This window comes from Ranitomeya variabilis, chromosome 2 (genome assembly GCF_051348905.1).
Source record: "Ranitomeya variabilis isolate aRanVar5 chromosome 2, aRanVar5.hap1, whole genome shotgun sequence".
In the NCBI taxonomy this organism is placed as follows: Eukaryota; Metazoa; Chordata; class Amphibia; order Anura; family Dendrobatidae; genus Ranitomeya; species Ranitomeya variabilis.
The window spans coordinates 599,959,013-599,974,703 of NC_135233.1; the positions used below are offsets into that span (position 1 = coordinate 599,959,013).

General features: G+C 46.2%; 1 protein-coding gene and 1 long non-coding RNA gene across 4 annotated transcripts in view; one reads left to right on the forward strand and one right to left on the reverse strand.

Annotated features, from left to right (window-relative positions):
* Window positions 1-15,691, reverse strand: part of LOC143807253 (uncharacterized) — a 165,794-nt gene that overhangs the window by 138,692 nt on the left and 11,411 nt on the right. The gene's annotated exons all lie outside the window — the stretch shown is intronic.
* PLCG2 (phospholipase C gamma 2) overlaps window positions 9,197-15,691 on the forward strand; it is a 182,677-nt gene continuing 176,182 nt past the window's right edge. For all 3 annotated transcript variants that reach the window (XM_077288594.1, XM_077288592.1, XM_077288593.1), the window contains exon 1: window positions 9,197-9,263. In XM_077288594.1, coding sequence (XP_077144709.1) covers window positions 9,202-9,263 — 62 coding nt within the window. In that variant the 5' untranslated portion in view covers window positions 9,197-9,201. The remainder of the gene's footprint in view (window positions 9,264-15,691) is intronic.

Here is a 15,691-nt window from a genome sequence, read left to right on the forward strand (position 1 = left end):
TGAAAAGTCGGCCCTTAGGGAACTTACAGCCAGGAATCAAGTCAAAAGCACAATCACAGTCCCTATGTGGAGGAAGGGAACTGGACTTGGGCTCATCGAATACATCCTGGAAATCTGACAAAAATTCAGGAACATCAGAAGAGGGGGAAGAGGAAATTGACATCAAAGGAACGTCACTATGTACCCCTTGACAACCCCAACTAGTCACAGACATAGATTTCCAATCCAGCACTGGATTGTGTACTTGTAACCATGGAAAACCCAGTACAACAACATCATGTAAATTATGCAACACCAGAAAACGGCAATCTTCCTGATGTGCTGGAGCCATGCACATAGTCAGCTGAGTCCAATACTGAGGTTTATTCTTGGCCAACGGTGTAGCATCAATACCCCTCAGAGGAATAGGGCTCTGCAAAGGCTGCAAAGAAAAACAACAGCGCCTGGCGAATTCTAAGTCCATTAAGTTCAGGGCAGCGCCTGAATCCACAAATGCCATGACAGAAAAGGATGACAATGAGCAAATCAGGGTCACAGACAGGAGAAATTTAGGCTGTACAGTACTGATGGTAACAGATCTAGCTACCCTCTTAATATGCTTAGGGCAATCAGAAATAGCATGAGCAGAATCACCACAGTAAAAACACAGCCCATTCTGACGTCTGTATCCCCTCTGTTCTGCTCTAGTCAAAATCCTATCACATTGCATAGGCTCAGGACTCTGTTCAGAGGACGCTGCCATATGGTGCACCACTTTGCGCTCGCGCAGGCGCCGATCAATCTGAATGGCTAGAGACATAGACTCGCTCAAACCAACAGGCGTGGGGAACCCCACTATAACGTCTTTAAGGGCTTCAGAAAGACCCTTTCTGAAAATTGCCGCCAGAGCGTCCTCATTCCATTTAGTGAGCACAGACCATTTTCTAAATTTCTGGCAGTATAATTCTGCCGCTTCCTGACCCTGACACAGGGCCAACAAGGTTTTTTCCGCATGATCCACAGAGTTAGGTTCGTCATACAATAATCCGAGCGACTGAAAAAATGCATCTACATTAAGCAATGCCGGATCCCCTGACTCAAGGGAGAATGCCCAGTCCTGAGGGTCACCACGCAGCAAAGAAATAACTATTTTAACTTGCTGAATGGGATCACCAGAGGAACGGGGTTTCAGAGCAAAAAACAATTTGCAGTTATTTTTAAAGTTCAAAAACTTGGATCTATCCCCATAAAACAAATCTGGAGTAGGAATTCTAGGCTCTAAAACCGGAGTCTGAACAACATAATCTTGGCTACTCTGTACTCTTGCAGCAAGCTGATCCACACGAGAAAACAAACCCTGAACATCCATGCCCGCGCCCAAATCCTGAACCACCCAGAGATTAAGAGGAAGGAAAAAGACAAAACAGACTAAAGAAAAAAAAAATGGCTCAGAACTCTTTTTCTTTTCCTTCTTTTGAGATGCATTCAACTCATTTTTGGCCAGTTGTACTGTTAGGGACTGGTGATTTAGGAGCGACATGCGACTAGCTCTGAGCAGGTGGTAACTATACTGACCGCAGTTCCTGATCTTAACACAACACTAGAAGTAGCCGTGGGATGTTCCTGTCACTCCCTGGACACCTCGTCACAGCCGGAGAACTAGCTACCCCTAAAGGTAGAAACAGGAAAGCTATCTTGCCTCAGAGAAAATCCCCAAAGGACAGACAGCCCCCCACAAATAATGACTGTGAGAGGAGAAGGAAATGACATACATAGAATGAAACAAGATTCAGCAAAGGAGGCCACTTCTAGCTAGATAGATAGTACAGGACAGAACACTGTGCGGTCAGTAATAAAAACTAGAAAAAGTCCACCGCAGAGAAATGCAAAAATCTCCACACCTGACTAAAGGTGTGGAGGGCAGAATCTGCTGCCCAGAGCTTCCAGCTTAGCTGAATAGATCCATACTGATAAGCTGGACAAATGAGCAAAACATAGAATGTGCTGAACAATAAGTCCACACCAAGAGGACTGCAAAAGGACAAGCAAGGACTTATCTTTGCTGAAAAGGTCAGAGTGTCAGGGAAATCCAAAAGAGCCGAGACTCCAAGCAGGAACAATTGACAACTGGCATTGATTGAGGGATAAGGCCAGACTAAAATAGCCGAGCCAGAAAGACGATCAGTGGAAGCAGCTGCTGATGCTAAATCCAAGAAACAGCCATACCACTCAAAACCACCGGAGGGAGCCCAAGAGCGGAATTCACAACACTCTGCTAAATGTCTGCTGTCTCCGGACATCTCCAGTCTGCCTGCGGCTTCCAGTACCTCTGTAACTTGTCTGCCTGCGATATCCAGAATGTCTCCTGCCTGCCTGAAGCTTCCAGGACCTCTGCTACATGTACTATTGCTGCTTCTAGGATGTCTCCTGTCCGCCTGCAGCTTTCAGTATCTCTGCTGTTTTTGATCTTCCAGGACTTTTACTATGTGCCTGCACCTTCCACAAAGTCTTCTGTCCACCTGCAGCTTCCACTTTACTGCCTGTTTCTGGTCTTCAAGGACCTCTGCTATGTGTCCGCCTGCTGTTCCAGGAAGTCTCCTGTCTGCCTACGACTTCTGCGATCTCTAATACCTGTTGACGGTCTTCCAAGATTTCAGCTACTTGTTCTTGGTCATCCAGGAACTATGTTTGCCTGCAGTTTCCAGGACATCTGTCTTCCTACGGCTTCCAGGACCTTTGCTACCTGTTCCCAGTCTTCCAGGACCTCTGTTACATGTCTTCCTGTGGCTTTCATGATGTCTCCTGTTTGCCATCGGCTTCCAGGATTTCTGCTACCCATCTGCAGTTTCCCGGACGTCTCCATTCTGCCTTCCAGTACCTCTGCTACCTGTCTGCAGTCTCACGGACGTATCCGGTCTGTCTGCAGCTTCCAGCACCTCTGCTACCTTTCTCCTGCGTGCCTCCCCTGCCTGCTGCACCATTGCAGTGGCCCGTATGTCCAGCTGGATCATGGGCTTTGAGGATCCACCTTAATTAGTGAGTCATTGACACAGCTTCTTTGTAGACCTGTGTTTCCACGGTTACAGACTACACAGGAAGAGTATGTAGTCTGATCCTTTACTCCCATGTTATTTCCTCTATCTGTCTAGTATTAAACAGAACAGAAAGTTGTAACACAGGACTGCAGGATTCATTCAGATGAGTACATTTAGGATATTGACATCCTTGACTGTGATGCTCTGGGCTTTTGCCTATATATTGAATACATGCCTGTCTGCACTGGAATGACATAGTCTGGTGCAAAAAGTATTATGAGATGCCAACTGTGAATATTTCACATGCTAAAACGTCTCTGAAATAGTAAAAAAAGAAAGAAATATTAAAGCTTTTCAATGATTTCCATGTCAGAGAAGATTAATAGCCTGAGTTTCTCCTGTTTTTCTTCTATCACGTCATCCATTATCCGGCCCCAGATTGACTGTCTTAAATTTGCTTTCTTCCGTAGCTGTTGGTTATTTTTGCACAGAGACTATAAGCAGTCTGCTAACCTTCACCGCTATTGATTGAGATTTGTCATGATCTACTGTGTATCGGAGATTCACTAAAGGGTGAGATACAATGACAGGTTACTCAATCAGATTCACTACGGAGGCAGTAAGAGAACGTCAACGCAGTGGCGGTGACAAGTGACAAAACAGCTGGAAGCTCTTGTTCATGTTTATATAGAGGAAGGAGCAGAAAATCGTGAAGTCTGACATTTTATATAGCTTCTTCACTTTATTTTTTTTTGTAGTACAACAGGTTTTTGCTTTTTTTTGTTTGTTTTTTTAACTAAAAATACGTACCCTTGAAGGACAATTAGGATCACAATTAATTTTCACATTAATGATGCAGTAAACATAAGAAAATCTGCAAATGTATAAAACATCTAAAAAATAAAAACCTATTTGGTGACTTCATTCTATATAATTCTGTAGCACACGTATTATGCCTTGGGGCGAAGCAGAGTTTTCTTACTGTGTGGAGCTTTTTCTTGTGCTCTTTCTCACCCCCTGGTGAGTTACACATTGGTGTCATCTCCCCCCACCCCCCCCCCCAAAAAAAAGGGGGCGAAAACTGACAATGGCAGGAGCATGTTCACATCGAACAGAAATTGATTTCAACTATAAAAACCTAAGGCTCTTGTCCTATCAGAAGGCACTGACCTGCTGAGTTGTGAGAACCTGGCTCCACATTGTTTGAAAGATACATGAAGACCTGGAATGGTGGAGGCCAAGTAAATATAATTTTTAGGGTTAGCATGGAAACCTGGCTTCCCTTTAAAGGGAATCTGTCACTGGGAATAACCCCCCTATACCGTTTATATGAGCATGTAGGTCATAGGGAGACGAATAAAATAATACCTTGATATCTGCGATCCGATGTTTTATTCCAAAGAAATCCATGTTTTTCCTAGTATGTAAATGAGCGGTTAAGATCTATGGGCCGGACATAGATCTCCCAAGAATCTCTCTCTACAGAAAGGGGGTGTTACCAATGTGAGACATGTCGATCCAGAGAGCAGACTGCCAGTTATTACATGTCTCACACTGGTAACACCCTTTTTCTCTAAAGGAAGATTCTTTGGGAGAGCTTAAAAGCTCATTTACATATTAAGGAAAACATGGATTTCTCTGTAATAAGACACTTGGTACCGGATATCAAGGTATCATTTTATTCAGCTTCCTATGACCTATGTGCCCATATAGATGGCTTAGCAGGGTTGATCTTACTGACAGATTCCCTTTAAGGATGAATGAGCATCCTGTTCCCTGTGTTAATATGTGGCGGAATGGCACCGTGCCATCCATTTCCTAAGCACTGAATGCTAATTAATGAAAGGTGTCCCCCCTTGAACCACACTCTCCTTTTATATGCCATGTCCTGTTTCCGGCCCTTTATATGAATGATTAGAAACTGGAACTCGATGGTGATGGAGAATTAAGGTGTAATGCACAAGAAGCATTTCAGAAGCACTTATTCCTGTGTGGTTTTAGTGATGCCACGAAGATTTGCCAGCATTTCCAGAAGTCCGTGTCCTTCATCATATAGTAGGAGAAATCACTCCAGGAATGAAGCTGTGCTGATGCATTTACTAGTGAAGGCAGCTGTATCCAGGATACACAGCCTTCATATCCAGCATGTATTACATATCCACATGAGAAAAATCTGAAACTGTGAGCAGGATGCATACTGCATATAAGGGGGTCTGAAAATGAGTGAAGCTTGCAACCTGAAACATACCAAACTATACAGGAGATGAATGCCAACAGAATTCTTCGATTTTGGCAAAAGCGACAACCAATTAATGTATATGGAAGGGTCTCAACTTTTCCCTGGCAGCAGATGTCAGGGGTAATAAGGATTGGGCATGCTGGATTTCAACATGTTTGATCCTTTGTTCTCAGTAGAAATAATCTACCACCAGATACCAGAGAACTCCGTAGCCACTTATCACCCTATCATTACTGAGAACACACTGCATGATGGGGTAAAAAGGAGAGAGTAGAGCTACTTACGCACCTGTATGGCCACCTTTACATGAGTGTGATCACCTAATTAATGGACTATTATTAATTATTTACATATGAGGACATTTTATCCAGTATCTCCCTATAGTGGGTACTCTTCTCGCAGTACTGCTGTCCATCTAGGTGTGTAGTTAGAATCCAGGGCCTGAGTGCATTGCAATCCCTGCACCTATTGTACTGAGGGGTGTGGGGCAAGGCAAAGGGTAAGGACCCTACAGATCCTAAGAACGCACCATCTCCTTAATTGACTTACAAGCTGTAAAGATTTTATTCTGTTTGCAATTTACGTCACAAACAAACAGACTTTCTGGCAGATACAAGACTGAGATAAGAAAAGTCAACTACACGAGCAGGTTAGGGAGCTCTCATCTTCCCAGTGGCATTGGGTAAGCGATTCAATTATCTTGTCTGTCAGACTCTTATAATATCATTAAATGAAGCTTGGCAGCTACATGAACTCGTCGGAACAGCCCTGCTTTCTGCTGTTATGTTTTTGCAAAGTAAAAAAATCTTTTTTCTGTGATTATGGCAAAAAGTCAAATTATCTGTTAAAGCTTGGAGGGGATTGATCTTTTTAGTGAAAAGTGAATATTGCAACGTTTTCTTAAATGATCGTGCATTCACAGGTAATAAGCAGACAACTGGGCCACTTATGCATTGACTGTACTGATCTAAGGACCCAATTTGTGCCCACTTAGGAGTCCTCCACTGTGCCCGGTAGCTGGTAGGCATCCATCGGTGAAATCCCAGAAAGAATCTAGGAACAATTAAGGTTGCTGAAGACCTGAACCTGATGGCCCATGATCATGAGTGATTATTGGGAAGGGCAGTATGGCGTGCAGTACATGGGCAGCAGAATGAGAAAGGGAAGTAACCATTGCATTTGGAAGACCATAGATCCATGATGGTATAGGAAACATAAAATTGCTAGTGTTAATTAACAGTAACAGTTTAAATGTTTACGTGATTCTTGAATGGTGTGTGTTGTCTTCCACATCCCAGTATGGTAGAAGACGACCATGTTTAAAGATGGTGGAATGTAGGAAGGTGGACTGTCTTACCCTGTTCCTGCCTCTGAAGACAACAGATGCACTGGTCAAATACTGTTGTGCGGTTTTCTATGTAAAAGTAACATGTGTCTAATGTAATGTAATATAATGTATTATGGTGATGTACAGGATATAAAGTGTTAGAGCATAATGTGAATATAGCATAAGGATAAGCATAAGGACAACATAGGATATAGAACAGGTTAGCATGTACATAGGAAATGGTTAAGGTTAGAATTAGACCAATACTAGGGCACTAGTGAGAATATGTGGGGGGGCGCTTCCTGGTTAGAGAGAGTTTAGTGTCAGCCAGTGAAGTGGGGAGTGGAGTACAGGTTCAGATGGGGTGGGTTGTTAGGGCAGCATGTGCCTAACGTTCAGGGCAGTGCGCAGCCAAATAGAGATCCCTGATGGACATTCCAACAGGGTCTGGAGCCTAGGGATCGGGCCAGGTACCATGGAGCGGGCCTGGTCTTCCAACATTACGAGATCGGTGGACATGGAGTTACATGGAGAGAAGATGGCCAGTCCCGGGTGCACTGCCGGAGTGTACAATGAATCCCTGAGGCTGATGGAGTCAGTGGGACTGGGCTAAGTCCAGAATGAACGTGTGGCAGAACAGAAGAGGAGTTGTGCTAAGGAGGAAGGAAGTCTGAATTGCAGTGCCCTATCCCACCGGCACCCTCCTAATGAACTTGGCCTGTGTAGTAAAAGTTTGACTGTTGCAAAGAATCTGGTATTCCAAGAGTTGTGTGTGGTGGCTCTTGAGGAAGGAAGCCTCGAGGAAGCGGAGGCCTGTGGTCTACAAGTGAGTGTGATGCACCCCACATCCTACAGCACACTAGGACTGGGACACCCCTTGTCTGTAAAGTGTCAGAGCACAACCAGACAGCAGCTCGGTTGCGACTACTGCTAAAAGGCTCAGTCGTGCTCGTTGCACCAGAGAAGAGCCGATGCCCTTCCTTTTTGAAATCACATCACAGACAACTACTATTGTGCTGCCCATAATACTGTATGGAGCATTATAAGGGGCTCATTATTCTGTACGGAGCAGTATCTGGTGACCACAATACTCTATGGAGCAACATATGGGGCTCATTATTCTTTATGAAGCAATATACGGGGCTCATTATTCTGTATGGATCATTATATGAGCTCATTATTCTGTATGGAGCACTATGTGTTGCACATAATACTGTATAAAGCAATATATGGGGCTTATTATTCTGCAAAGAGCACTATGTGGTGCCCATAATACTGTATGGAGAACTATATGGGGCTCATTATTCTGTATGGAACACTATGTGGTGCCCATAATACTGTATGGTGCAATATATGGGGCTCATTATTCTGTATGGAGCACTGTGTGGTGCCCATAATACTGGATGGTGCAATATATGGGGCTTGTTATTCTGTATGGAGCACTATGTGGTGCCCATAATACTGTATGGTGCAATATATGGGGCTCATTATACTGTATGGAGCACTGTGTGGTGCCCATAATACTGTATGGAGGACTATACTGTCCAGTTTCTGAGCTATTGATATCACTCATGTAATGTAAGAAGTAAGTGAAATATTTGGCATTGTTCTATACCTATATTTCTCTGCCGTACCTGTGCATCATGAATCGTGGTATGTGTTAAAGGGGCCAATGAGACTCTTTTGCCTGAGGGCCCACGAAAACCTGGAGTCGGGCCTGCCTTCCCAGACCCCCTCCCACACCCTAACTCTGCTTTGTAAGGCAGCACAAAAGTGGTCATTCTGTCACTGCTCAGTTTATTTGTTGCAAGGAAGAAATATCATTCAACTTTTCTTGGTCACTAGGTGTCAGCACTGTAATGATTCTTACATGGACATGGCGAAATAAAGAAATAATGCCAAAAATTGTAATGTATCAAGATACTTCTTAGCAGGGCCGTATTTGCCACTAGGCACTTGAGGTCACGTGCCTAGGGCGGCAGGATGCGGGGGGGCGCACTTGAGCTAGGCTTTTTCTTATTTTTTTTTTTTAAATAAAACTCGGGGGTCAAGTGCCCGCCCCCCCCTCCTTCCTCCCTCCTTCCCGCCCCCTCCCTCCTAGAAGGATTTAGGAGCCATGCACGCAGGGTGGGAGGATAGGGGAGTCATGCACGCAGGGGAGGATGGTGGAGCCATGCACGCAGGGTGAGAGGATAGAGGAGCCATGCACGCAGGGTGGGAGGATGGGGGAGCCATGCACGCAGGGTGGGAGGATGGGGGAGCCATGCACGCAGGGTGGGAAGATGGGGGAGCCATGCACACAGGGTGGGAGGATGGGGGAGCCATGCACACAGGGTGGGAGGATGGAGTATAAATATGGTGGAGTATAAATACTACGCCCTATAGGGGGACACAGTATGACAGGACAGTTTGAAGAGGGGGGCCGGTATAGAAAGGAGAGGTCAGTGTGAAGAGTATGTACCATAAGAGGGACAGTGTGGGGGTCATATTTTGTGCAGACAATATAGTATAGGAGCATTATAATGACACTTGTATCTTTAAGGGCGTCATGTGGAGACTTTCTGCAAAAGAGCAGAGAAGATGGAAGTCTGCAGAGAAGGCTGTGGATGAGAAAACTCATCATGAGGTCTGGACAAGATGAAGAAAAGAAGGAGAAGGCTCCAGAGACGACGTCATCTATAAGGTACCTGGATGTAAATGTTATTTGTGATACTAATTCTCATGTTTTTATTTATGTTAGGAACATTACAGGAAATGTCCAGGTTTGTAATGAGTCATTCTTTGTGACTGCAGACTTCTGACTTCTCACAGTGCGCACTGCACGCTGTCAGAATTCTCTTGTGCTGGCGATTTACATTCATGCGGTCACATGCTGACTAGACATGTGTGGCCTCCGTCAATGAAAATGAACTGAGTGAGGCCGGGCACGTCTAGTCGGAATGGGGTCAGAAATATACAAATCACATGCTTGTTCTGACATGACTGTCCACCGGCAAGGGAGAATCCTAATAGTGTGCAGTGCATGAGTTGTGAGAATTCAGAAGCTGCGATGTCAGGATTCAGCTCTGCAGGTTCCAGTAGTCGTCACATGGACACTTCACTCACAAGCGACTTTTACACTTATGGTCCTGTGACACCGAGCTTTTCTTCTGCTTCTCTCAGTTTTTCACTGATCATTGAGAGCATTAGGGAGAGGAGCTCGTGGGCACATGACTGAGTGTGCAAATCGCATATGTCCTTGGCAGAGGGGGTGGGGCACCAAAATTAATTCTTGCCCCTGGTGCCAGAAACCCTAGATACATCTCTGCCGGTATGCTACTGCGAGCGGCGATTACCGGGTCCGGTGGAGGGAGGTCTGTGCACAGGCAGTGAGGCAGGGACTGAGGATGTGCACAGAGAGAGAATGGAGACCCAGAGACTGCCCATCCCAGTCTACGCTGTAGCCTGGAGCCCTCATATGTCAATGGAATATGTCAGTTAATAAATTGTTTTTCTAAAGCTTTATAGTGTAGTTTTAGGTCAGGGAGGGATGGATAGGGATGAGCTAGCAAGGTGCAGAGACAGGTAGTGATGGCTACTTGCGGACATGTGCCGCACTTGCGGTTTTGCACTTGCGGTGATACAAAAAACACTGCTAGCAGTGTTTTTTTCCATTGCTGCAAGTACCGCATTTGCCGGATCGCGTGCATGTCTGCAAGTCCCATAGGGAATGAATGAGGCCGAACGCAGTGTTGCCGTAAGTGATCCGTTACGTGGCAGATGCGGAAAAACTGCCGGATCTGCTGCAAAAGGCGACTTTCACATCAGCGATTTTTGCCAAAGTCACTGCCGATAGTGTCATACTCACCAAAGGGGGAGGCAGCACTAAAAGTGCCTAGGGCAGCAGAAACTATAAATACGGCCCTGCTTCTTAGTGACATTTTGGGTAGATCCAGTGGAAAAGTGAATAGGCACCTAATAGCAGTTGTCGCCGATGTGATTCCAAAAAGGAAGGGCTTCGGCCATATGCATGTTACAGGAGAGAGGTTTCAAAATTGAACAACCCTTTTAAAAATCACAGCACACAATGGATGTCATAGTGGAAAACTTCCACTATCAGCTGAGGTGCAGAGCCACTAAACAAGTGTGATTCTGTAGCGCCCCCACTGCCGCAGGGCCGAGGGGTACCCGGTACCGGGCCTCTGAGTCTCTGCTCTGGGGTGGTCACGGTGGCTAGACCCGGTCCGTGACCCTGCTGAGGGGCGCACAATGATAGATGCGATGGTAATGTTGCGGTGCAATGTAGGTCGTAGTAAATAACGAGGACACCAGGTTGCAGTCTCTTTACCTCTTTACTGAAGGTTTTAGAGTCCTCAGTCCAGAGTGCTGTCAACAGGGCTGTCAGAGACCGGCCGGTCCAAAGGCACATCAGGAGTTCTCTTTACAGGTGGGAATCAGTGTCTACCTCCTAGCGCTGTGTGTTGTAGTCCTTCCCTGCTGAGCTCCCGGGATAGTCCTCACAACTGATTCTGCCTGTCTCTGATGTTCGTTCTCTCCGTCCCCCAGGTGATATGGTAGGACGCACCCGTATGACGGGGTAGGCCTGGAGTTCTTCCGGGACCCTAGAGTCGCCCCTCTCCCACAGCTGCCTCCGTTGTCTGCTTAGGTGATTTGTGTGAGACAGCCAACCTATAATTGGCTGCCCTGCCGTGGTTTGCAGTAGTACTTAGAGTCTCTTACTTGCTCGGCGTTCCGGCCACCGACTGTTTGCGCCTCAGAAGGATGTTGCCTCGGTCTAACAGCACGACTCCTTCTGGTCCTAATTCCTCTTTACTGTATTCCCGTTGTTCACTGGTTAGTTCTGCTCTTAAGAGTCTGCCAGGATCCCATCCCTGACAGGTCCTCTCACTAGCTCTTCCCAGTTACTTCTCTCTCTGTCTTCCTGTCCAACCCCCAGTTTTACCAGAGTGTGAGGAGTGGCCTACTAGATAGAACCACCCCCCCTGGTGGCCGGAGTGTGAAGTGTAGTGTGAGTGTTACCTGGTCAGAGAAACTCCTTTAGTGCAATCAGACGTACCATAGCTCCCCTTAGTGGCGGAGCCACAGTACTGCAACAACCAGGACCGGTTAAATCCAGTACTCCCGGACTGGGAAAACAAGAACAATAATACATGTTAACAGAAAACACACAAAATTTCGAAATAGCATAAACAAGTAAACATAACAGTGCTTCCCTTTATGGGAGGTGAGGACTCTTGAACGTTGCGAAAGTTAGGTCATGCACAGTTTATGACTCTCAGTCCAGTGGTTGAAACGGCGGGGACCCCGGGTAAACAAAGGGGTCCCACCTTTGGAAAGTTTTTGAGCAATTTACCGTCCATTACTCTATTGTCCATTTTACAACCTGTAACAAAAGATATGTACACAAACATTTTCAACTAGATAGCAGCCCTTATCAATACCTCCAAGTTTTGTAGCGGAGGGGAGTTTGGTTTTGAGTGCTGCGTGTGGACCTTCGCAGCGCAGGGGTTGCTATTGGCCTAACAGGGCCCACTATGCTTGCTACCACTGGTGTAGTGCACTGTCTTCTAGCTACAATTCTAGTGAGTCTGGGTAGCACGGGCAGGCTGGAGTTCTCAGAGCTGCTGCTATCAACAGTGGGTACAGCAGATTCACCGCTAGCAGAGGGAGGATTTGCCGGGTCAACGGTTGGCATGGCATCTTCAGGTAAGGCTTGTTGAGGTTGCGGGGCCGGATTATCTGGTACCACCATTGTTTCTGGTGGGTCCGGCTGCTGAAACATTAGAACGGGTACCACGATGGCCTGATTTATCTGAGTCCAGGACTGGGGAAAGTCACCAAGGACGGTATGGATCATCTTCTCCCTTTCCACCGGCGGGGAGATTCCTGGGGCCGTGTCCCTCTCTCTCAACTTATTGGGGCAGACCTTAAGGTGATCCCTGGATACCGCTGTCGAGGTCTCCCCTCTGTCCTTGCTGATGAGGCAGACCTTCGTGTTGTCAAAATCGGATGGCAGGATGGTATACGGTTCCGCTTCCCATTGGTCATCGAGCTTGTGTAGTCTCCTCTTTCGTTTAAGTACTTGCTCACCAGGTGACAGGGGAATCGCAGGAGCGTGCTGGTTGTAGTCCCTTTCTTGTTTTTGCCTAGCCTGAGCGAGACTTCTTTCCACGCACTCCTGTACTTTGCGGTACCTTCGCTGCCTTTCTGCATCCCAATCCGCATCCGGTGAGGTATCTTCGGGGACTAGGACCCCCATGTCCAGATCAACGGGTAACTGGCTAGGCCTTCCCCTCATTAGGTACGCTGGAGTACAGTTGGTGGAATTTACTGGGATGTGATTGTAGATATCCACCAAATCAGGCAACTTCGTCGGCCACAGGTTCCGTTCCTCTACGGGCAAGGTCTTCAATTAGCCGGATTACTTACGGTAATGCTCTTTTAATGAGTCCATGACAGCACCCACTGGAGAGATAGGGATCCGCCCCAAGGAACAGGAAACCTACAGAGACATAAAAGGGGGCGGTCCCCCTCTCCTCCTCAGTTTAATTTCAGAGTACCCGGAGGACCGCCAGTGTTAGTCAACCATCACAATGTATCATCAGAATATAAACTTCATAGAAGTAATTACATTGGCTTTATTAGGGAGGGATGTGACTGGGTGCTGTCATGGACTCATTAAAAGAGCATTACCGTAAGTAATCCGGCTATTTACCCTTCGCCATGACAGCACCCACTGGAGAGATTTCCAGAGACCAACACCTAGGGGGGGACCACCGTGCTGAGGATAGTCCTGCCAAAGTGTAGGTCAGAGTCGGAAGACAGGTCAAGCCTGTAGTGATTATAGAAAGTGGAAGGAGCCAACCAAGTTGCAGCCTTACATATATCCTCGATTGGCACGTTCCCTTTTTCGGCCCAGGAAGAAGCCATGGCTCTGGTGGAATGTGCTTTGATACCCTCCGGAGGTTCTTCATTTTTCATGGAATAGGCCAACCGGATAGCGTCTCTTATCCACCTGGATAATGTTGCTCTTGTGACTCCATATCCTTTCTTTTTGCCCTGGAAGGCTATGAACAGAGCCCTACTCTGCCTCCAACTACTAGTTTTCTCAATATATTGCAAAACTACTCTCCTGACGTCTAGAGTATGAAATTTTTGTTCTTCAGGAGTAGAGGGGTCTTTAAAGAAAGTAGCAAGATGTATCTCTTGTGACCTGTGGAACTTCCCTGCTACCTTAGGAAGGTATAAGGGGTCCGGTTTTAAGATTAGTCTGTCATGAAATGTGAGAAGGTAAGGTTGATCTATCGACAAGGCCTGAATGTCGCTGACTCTTCTAGCCGATGTTAAGGCTACTAAGAAGGCTGTTTTTAACGACAAGTGTTTCAAAGATGCTGTGTCTATAGGCTCAAACGGAGATTCTGTTAGAGAGTCTAAGACTAGATTTAGATCCCAAGGAGCTACCCTAGGTATGTGGACAGGAGTAACTCGTTCACAGGCCGTGATGAAGCGGGATACCCATTTATTACCAGCAATATTATGGCCATAGAGGGCACCCAGAGCGGACACCTGGACCTTTAGTGTGTTAACTGACAGACCTAACTCTTTCCCTTTCTGTAGAAATTCTAGTATAGATTTTATTGGGACTTCAGAGGGGTTTGAACTAGTATGGAACTGAAGAAACTTCTTCCATACTTTGGTGTAAATTTTTGTTGTAGATGGTTTCCTGCTAAGCAGGAGTGTATCAATTAGGCCTTTTGAAAACCCCCTGGAATTTAATATCTGCCTTTCAAATTCCAGGCCGTCAGGTGGAGGCTGTCCACCTGAGGGTGGAAGAAAGGTCCCTGAGAGAGAAGGTTTGGGATTGAGGGAAGGACCCAAGGATCCGTCACCGACATTGACCGCAGGCACGAGAACCATGGTCTCTTGGGCCAGAATGGCGCTATCAGTATTATCCTGGCCTGCTCTTCCCTGATTTTCCGTATTACTTGTGGAAGCAGAATTATCGGAGGGAAAGCATACGCTAGCTTGAATTGCCATGGTGTTTGAAGAGCATCTAGAATGTCCGGGTGATCTGCACGGGACCGAGATGCGAATTTCTGGACTTGTTTGTTTTGTTTTGTAGCGAACAGGTCTATTTGGGGTTTGCCCCATAACAATGTTATCTTGTGGAAAATGTGAGGATTGAGACACCATTCTCCTTGATGCAGAGTGTGTCGACTTAGAAAGTCCGCTTGTTGACTGTCCTCTCCTTTGATGTGGACTGCCGAGAGGGACAACAGATGCTTTTCGGCCAGGATTAAGGTACTGTTTGCGGAAGACATTAGAGCGTCTGATCTTGTGCCGCCTTGTTTGTTTAAATACGCCACTGTCGTAGTGTTGTCTGAACAGATTCTGACGTGGCTTCCTCGTAGCTGTGGGAGAAATTGACGCAGTGCATAGTTTACCGCATTCAATTCTTTCAGGTTTGATGAATATAAATCCTCATTCTTATCCCAGGTTCCCTGGCAGAATCTATCTCCCATGTGTACGCCCCACCCGTGGGGACTAGCGTCCGTAGTTATCGTGTGGGATGGTGATATTACCCAAGGGACACCCCCCGCTAGGTTGTCTTTATCTAGCCACCATTCTAAGGAGGATAAGACTTTCTCGGATAAAGTTATTTTCGATTCAAGGTGCCCCAGAAATTTTCTCTGTTCCCGAAGTATCTGATGTTGTAATGTTCGGGTATGAAGTTGTGCCCACTGAACGGCTGGAGTACAGGAGGAGAGGGATCCTAGCAAGGACATTCCTGCTCTCAGGGACATTTGAGGTTTGTGAATGGCCGCCACTACTTTACCCTCTATAAGAGATATTTTTTCTTGGGGAAGTAGACATTTTTGTTTTATGGAATCTAGATTAAACCCCAAAAATGTCTGAAGAGAAAGTGGGATGAGTCTGGATTTTTTATAGTTGACGATCCAGCCCAGGCTTTCTAAGGACGAGACAGTGTCAGCTAATCGTTCCGCACACTGAAGGGACGAATTTCCTACAACTAAAAAATCATCTAAGTAGGGAATGATTAATGTGTCTCTCTGGCGAAGGTAGGCCATTACTTCTAACATTACCTTCGTG